This window comes from Babylonia areolata, chromosome 26, assembly GCF_041734735.1.
Source record: "Babylonia areolata isolate BAREFJ2019XMU chromosome 26, ASM4173473v1, whole genome shotgun sequence".
NCBI classification, from domain to species: Eukaryota; Metazoa; Mollusca; class Gastropoda; order Neogastropoda; family Buccinidae; genus Babylonia; species Babylonia areolata.
The window spans coordinates 7,684,277-7,691,170 of NC_134901.1; the positions used below are offsets into that span (position 1 = coordinate 7,684,277).

The window sequence follows — 6,894 nt, forward strand, 5'->3', positions numbered from 1 at the left end:
ATGGAATAAGAAAAAAACAAAACAAAAAACTCATCACCGTCTGTTCAGTCATGGACTGCCACATTAATTAAATACAGTTGATAATAAAAAAAATAAGATTGCAATGCTGATCAGCACAGTGCATTCCTGCCAAGATTTGCACTTGGATCTCTGACTGAAAACCAGTCAGTGTGTTGCTGTTACACCACAAGAATTGGAGCACTGTCTGGTCAGTATTCACGGTCTTTTCAGTCTCTGAGTTCACATTCTTTCTTTAATCTAACGTCTTTTAACTCTGAGTGATACTGGACGTTCACATATTGTTACAAGGATTTGGTTTTTTGGATATCACTCATGGTCTTTTTAGTCTCTGAGTTCACTTACTGACAAGCAATAAATAAGTGCTTTGGTTTTGTTTGTGTATATCACTCACCGTCTTTTGTGTTGAACATCAAACACAAAAAAATTATTAATACATGAATATATATATATATTTTTTTTTTAACAGCAATGAAAAGTCAGTTGGCAGGTTGGAAACCTTGTAGAGCTGAGTTCACGAGAGCACTGCAGTCAGGGTCACAAACACTTCTGCATGAAGACCATGTTTCACCTTCAGTTTTTGAAGGAATTGAACAGTTTATTCATTTATTATTATACAAATATATATACACATATATCCTTTTTTTATGTTGTCAGTTCAGTTTCAGTATCACCATTAGTTGGTTTTGTATCACTTTTTTGACAGACTTCAGCCAGGAAATGTCACTCTGTAGTTGGCCAAGCTGAAAGCACAAATGGATTTTTATAGTCCATTTAAAAGAACAGAGGCAGGGAACAGCACAAAAAAGAAGAAAAGAAAAAGAAAAAAGAGGTGGAAATATATGAGTCTGTGGGCAGGCTGGAAACTTCAGGGAGATGAACAGTATCAAAGCTGTCATGTGGCATGATCAGTGGCATGTGCAGCGCTGGTGGCTGTGTCCTCTTCCGTGTAGCAAGCGAGGCTTTGCTTTGCCCTTTCCATTGCTCAACAAGAACAATATCCACTTCATGGCACCACCAAGCATCAGACACCTGTGTGGGATCCAGTTCCCCAACCACTTCTTTCAAACGGGGCTTTTTACACTTGCTGCAAGTGTACATGGGTGTGTGCCACTTATAATACGTACGTTCTCCCCAGCTTCTTGCTTTGCCATTTGCTTTTTCCGATACCAGTTGGTGGTTTGGGAACTGTTTGGGAAGGGACAGCAGTGACAGGCAAAAATGGTGGGGACACCTGCAGTATCAGCCAGCACACCACCCAGCACCAGGAAAGCCTGTGGTTGAGCGGTGCCGGCCCCAGTGTCTGGCAGCTGCATCAAGGTGACTGGAGTGGGGACCGTTGCTGCTCTTTGTCGCACTGATAGCGGGGACCTACACACATACACACACACACACCAAAGGCTTCACTCTGCTATGAATGGAGAAAAAGAAAAGTGCAAAAGAATTGCAGTGTTCCAGAGTCTACTTCATACTTACTTCCTGGTTTCTTCAGAAATAATTAGCTGAGAAAAAAAAAGTATCAATATCAATACTTTATTTTACCATGCAAATCATTCTTATAAACCACAACCAGATCAAGACAGCAACAGAGTCCTATCAATCACAGAGAAAAGCTAAATCAACTGATTCACTTGCATATTTCAATGTCAAACAAAAGAAGTCCCATCAGTCGAAGACAAAACACAAAACTGATTCACTTCCATTATTCACTGTTAGAAAAAGATCCAATCATTCAAAGAAAAGAAAGAAAGAAAACAACAACAACAACAAAAAACACAACTGATTCACTTGCATTATTTACTCTCTCTTTTTCTTTCTTTCTTTTTTTAAATAAAATTTTGATTATCTAAAAAAAGAAGAAAAAAATCCCGAAACAATACAAAACAAGACTACTAACCTACCAAACAATAACTGATACAAAAAGTACACTTATGTAAAATATTCTTTTAACATTATTATTTCATCCCTTACAAAATAACTACTTCATTTTAATGAGAATCACAACTGAACGGCAAACTACAAACAGGTTCACTGGCCCCTCCACTGAGTGATGTGACCGCCTGTGGTGAAGATGTTGGGCCACTCTGGGGGGGTCTGCAGACCTAAGTTTACAAAGCGGTTAACTTTTCACTTTTTCGTTACAAAGGAACTCATGTCCTTGCGCTGGTACTTTGTCAAAATTGAAAGAAACTGCTGTTGAGTACAATAATGACTGTTGAGATGATTTCAATTCACAAAATCAGTTGGTATGAAAATTCTGTTTGTTGGGTTTGTAACACCTACACTTGCACATGCTTGACACAACAAAGATTTTTCCTCACACAAAGATTTTCCTCCCAATACAGTTCATCAATAAACAATTAAGTAACTGATTATTTTATTGCTTCGCACTATCAAATATTTAAATTCATAATTAGAAAGTTTTAAAAGGCTGTGCCTGTTCATTATTTTTTTCATGATTAAAAAAAAACAACCACACCTATATCATCAACCAGTTTCTGGGGATGTAAGGGAGGTAATTCGAGTCCTGCGGAAAAATTGTCAGATGAAATTGAAAGTTGCGCTGAGTGACCCTTAGGAATATTGCCTTCCTTTTATATGCCTGAGCAAATTATTTCACGAGTCTTCCACCACAGAATGGAAAGCACTACAATTTCATTACAAAAGAAATCATATATATATATAGAGAGAGAGAGAGAAAGAGAGAGATATTATTGTATGATAGTCAGTCGTGTCCTACTATGACCATCAGAACAGCAGAGGAGGCAACTGCTGTCCTGACTATCTGGGCTAGAGTTTGATTATAGTGGAGAGTGTCTTGCCCAAGTCACATCCCCACTCTCTCGGCCAAGAGGGTTTTAGGACAGTTGGCGTTGGGAAATATATAAAGGCATGTAAAACCTGCATTCTCCCTAGTCTAACATACCTGTCAGACACACCAACAGGTGCAGAATTTAACTCCTCTCAGTCCATCAAATGTCCACATACCTGTCAGACGTGACATCTTGTGCAGTCACTGCATCAACCGTCTTCTCAGTGGCTGATGCGGCTGTGGCTGGAGTCCTTCATCTGAAAGAAGAAGGAAGATTACTATAAGATGAAAGCATACTAACAATGAAAAAAAAAAGGGGGAGTGGGGATGGAGATGGTGAGAGAAGTGCAATACCATTCACCAAATAATACAAGCAACAGCCTGATCCATATACCCAACATATCTAAAAAAAAAAAAAAAATAAAAAAAAATCTTTTCAATGGGGCCAGATGTCTGGTATATATACACACACAAACCCAACATGTTGGTCAGGCCTTGAAAGCATTATCTACAGTATACAAAATGACATAAAATGAAATACATAAACTAAATAAACAAATATATAAATACATCAAAATATAGTGAATGACATGAAATGAAAGACAAATAACGACAGATAAATAACGATAGGTAATAATGCATTGCAAGAAATCAAAACTAAACTGTATCAGGTGCAGCCATAAGACAATCATCAAACCTGATGACAGACACCATGTCATTAACACTACTTACACTGCAGTAGCAGGAACTGTCTGCTATCTTCTGTTTGACAGACCCCGGCCACCACTACCACCTGGCCTTGAGCTTGATGGGTCCTGCCCTTGTGCAGACGATGCTGGAACTGAAGCTGCTGGCTCACTGCTGCCTGTTTAAACAAGAGAAGCACCACACACATTACAGACTATTCTAATAATTTCTCTGTGTGATAAATTTACTTAATCCATTCTCTATCAAATGATTAATAACACATTTTTTTTTTGACATATCTCACAAGTTAAAAAACTGGGCACTTGTTCATGGGTACAAGAGGACTTGGTCAAGCCATACCCCAACCCAACATTAGTTCCATTTTCTTGCAGGTTATGAGATATCTCCCTTCAGGGAACATAAGCTTGTACTCCTGAAGACAGAACTTGTGGGATTGGGGGTCGTTCTCCCCCTGCATCTCCATGCTAGGTACAAGCCAGGCACAGTGTCCAACATTGATGCTTAGGGCCCATACCAAAGATCGGCCTTTATATTTGCCCAACTGGATTGTGTGTTGACCAAGAACATGTTGTTTGTTGCTCACATCACCTCCCAGCTGGCGTACTTTGGCCTCTGAAGCATTCCTCACCTATGAAACAAATGAACTTGCTGATAGACATGCAATACATGGAGCAAGAAATGTGCAGAATAATGCAGTTTTACTTCCTTACCATTCATCTTAAACAAAATGCATGATAACTGATACTGTGAAAAGCACAACATTCCCAGTACATACATATATCTTTTTACCTATTTCAATTTAAAGTCATATCTAATTAACAAATATTGATTTCTACCATATCAACATATTCCAAAGACACCAGATGTGTGTGTATGAATCAACTATTCTAATTCACTTAAATAACAAATCACCAATAGCATGGAGAAATAACAACATGTACAACAGTAGAATTCCTGACCTGGGATGGTGTCAGCTTCCCTGGCTTCTTGGCTTTGTTCTGTCCTGCCGCGGCAGCAGTGCAGTCTGAGATCTGAGTCCTTGGAGGCTGTGTGTATTTTCTCCAAGTGGGGAGGAGAAACTCTGCTGTGGGCAACTCCATTTTCTGTAGCAAACAACTGAAACGCTACACTTCTGATACCGAAACATTACCAGCAAAAAGAACAAAAAATTCATCAGTAAGGCTGAACATAAATGTGGTAATGCCAGATAATGATGATCTGTAGTGAGCTTTCTCTGTTCATCTGAACATTCGCATAAACTTTAATATACTTATGACGAGAGAGAGAGAGAGAGGGAGAGAGAGAGAGAGAGTAAAACAACTGATCTGGTTATAGACACTACAAGTACAAAACTGGATCTGGGACTTTGGTATATATGAATTATTGTAAACTGAACAGACTGGATGGCATTCAAAGTCACAATCTTCATTCTGACATTACAGTGACTAAACATTAACAAGGCCAGCAAACTAGGATCACTTCAAACTCAGGAAACAAGCATGCACGCATACATCTCTTCCCCTGAACTTTTTTGTTTAACAGACGGAAAACCTTGAAAATTGGTTGACATCATGTACTCTACATTTCTTCCCCTCCACTCTTTGACTGGCCATCTTCACATCTCTTTCACTTTCACTGCGTTGACGGCCACAATCATCAATTTGATTTTTACGCTGTTTTGTTGGGTTGCAATTAAAGAAAAACAAACTATAGAAAGCGACAGACCTATTAGTGAGGATGAAAACCTAGTCCTACGCTAAGTGGGTTCTCCAGCAGGCTACACTTCACTTTCGCCCTTCCGAGCTAGCCGGTCCCTTGCTGATCTAAGACAGCGGGACCCCAAAAATAAATTAAAAAAACCAAAAGTATTGGGGTAAGAGTGGGGAGGGAGGGGGGCAGGGGGGGGGGGTAAGGGACCTATTATCTAATTAACTACTGACTGGAGGCACCCTAGACTTAAAGGTGTCCAAGGTGTCTGCTGCCATAGCTGTTTCAGGCAGGTTGTTCCAGTCACATATCGTTCTGTGGAAGGAGGAATATTGCTTGTATTGGGTTTTACACCGGATCTGGTTGAGCTGGCGGGAATGTTTCCTTCTTTGTCTGAGTGGGGCTGGCACAATGCAGCTTTTGTCGACGATCGCCTCTCTGTCCATTATTTTTTGTAGCATGGCAAGCCTAGCTACCTTCCGTCTGTGCTGCAGTCTGCCATTGCAGTCTGTCGATCATCGCGGTGACACTAGATGTGTTGTGGTACCGGTTGACCACAAACCGTGCTACTCGTCTCTGGACAGCTTCGATCTTCTTGATGTTGTCTTGGGCATGCAGGTCCCACATGGTGCACGCGTATTCCAAGACTGGTCTGACGAAAGTCTTATATGCTGTTTCTTTGAGGCGCACTGCTGGGATCTTCAGGTTTCTTTTGAGGAAGCGAGGGTCTTGTTGGCTTTTGCACAAATGGTGTTGATGTGCAGGTCCCAGCTTAGATCACTTGTGATAGTAACGCCTAGGTAGTTTGAGGTAGAGACAGTTTCTAGGATATGGTTGTGGAGGGTACAGTCGGATTTTGCAGGTCAGGATGATTTTTTAACTGGGAGAGTAGTACATTTTCCAGGATGGAATGCCATGTCCCAGCTGTGCTCCCATGCTTCTAGCTTCTTGGGGTCTTCCTGAAGTAAGTTTTGGTCAGTTCTGGAGGCCTTCAAACGGTAGTCACTTGTGTCATCAGCAAACATACAGTGAAGAGAGTTCATGTACGCCAAAAATAGCGCCGGCTCTAAAACAGAGCCTTGTGGGACCCCAGACTTCATGCTAACCCGGCAGGGGAAGAAATGTATAGTATATATTACAATGTTACTTAAACAGACTTACGAATTTCCCGTCTAAGAAACGAAAGTGAACTGCTTGTGCCTTGGCTCCGCGCTGTCTGCGTCCTAATGGCCGTCCTAATGGACGCAGACATATTGCGAAGCCATTTTGAATTGCTAATGATGACAACATTTTTTTCAAATGACAATATGTTACGATTTCTTAATGACAAATATAAAATGTATTGCATACAAGCTAATGTGTGTGTTATATTATAAAGATATAAGCACACTTGCATGCAACTGTTTATTTCTTTATTTTTTAAGGGCATAAGAGACGCAATCGTGTCGCTTACAATTCTTTTTTTTTCCTTTTTTTACATGACAGTCATATGGTATGTAATGGCAATTATTGTTTATAATCAAACACAGTTGTTATATTATGATAGATGAACATGATAAATATCCTTGCTTGCACGTACCTGTTCACTTTTTCTTTGTTAAGGGCTAAGTGACGATTCCATCTGATCGCCCAAATATTGCAGAATGAAC

The 6,894-nt window shown here is 40.1% G+C and overlaps 1 protein-coding gene across 2 annotated transcripts; it reads right to left on the reverse strand.

Annotated features, from left to right (window-relative positions):
- Positions 1-510: 510 nt before the first annotated feature.
- Positions 511-6,495, reverse strand: LOC143300705 (uncharacterized). 2 transcript variants are annotated; one of them, XM_076614573.1, is made up of 5 exons: positions 6,407-6,495; positions 4,498-4,641; positions 3,624-3,695; positions 3,007-3,087; positions 511-1,389 (listed from the first exon to the last, which is right to left on the reverse strand). In XM_076614573.1, the coding sequence occupies exons 2-4, from the start codon at positions 4,636-4,638 to the stop codon at positions 3,052-3,054; spliced, it is 249 nt and encodes an 82-aa protein (XP_076470688.1). In that variant the 5' UTR covers positions 4,639-4,641; positions 6,407-6,495; the 3' UTR covers positions 511-1,389; positions 3,007-3,051. The 2 variants fall into 2 exon arrangements, with proteins under 2 accessions (XP_076470688.1, XP_076470687.1); XM_076614572.1 differs by having other exon boundaries at positions 3,563-3,695.
- Positions 6,496-6,894: the final 399 nt, after the last annotated feature.

Excerpts from the sequence above, each read along its gene's own strand:
- LOC143300705 (XM_076614572.1), bottom strand. The coding sequence starts at position 4,638 with ATGGAGTTGCCCACAGCAGAGTTTCTCCTCCCCACTTGGAGAAAATAC. Across the intron at positions 3,696-4,497 it reads GGAAGCTGACACCATCCCAG|GCAGCAGTGAGCCAGCAGCT; the intron begins GTCAGGAATTCT and ends TTGTTTAAACAG. Across the intron at positions 3,088-3,562 it reads ACAGTTCCTGCTACTGCAGT|ATGAAGGACTCCAGCCACAG; the intron begins GTAAGTAGTGTT and ends TTCTTCTTTCAG.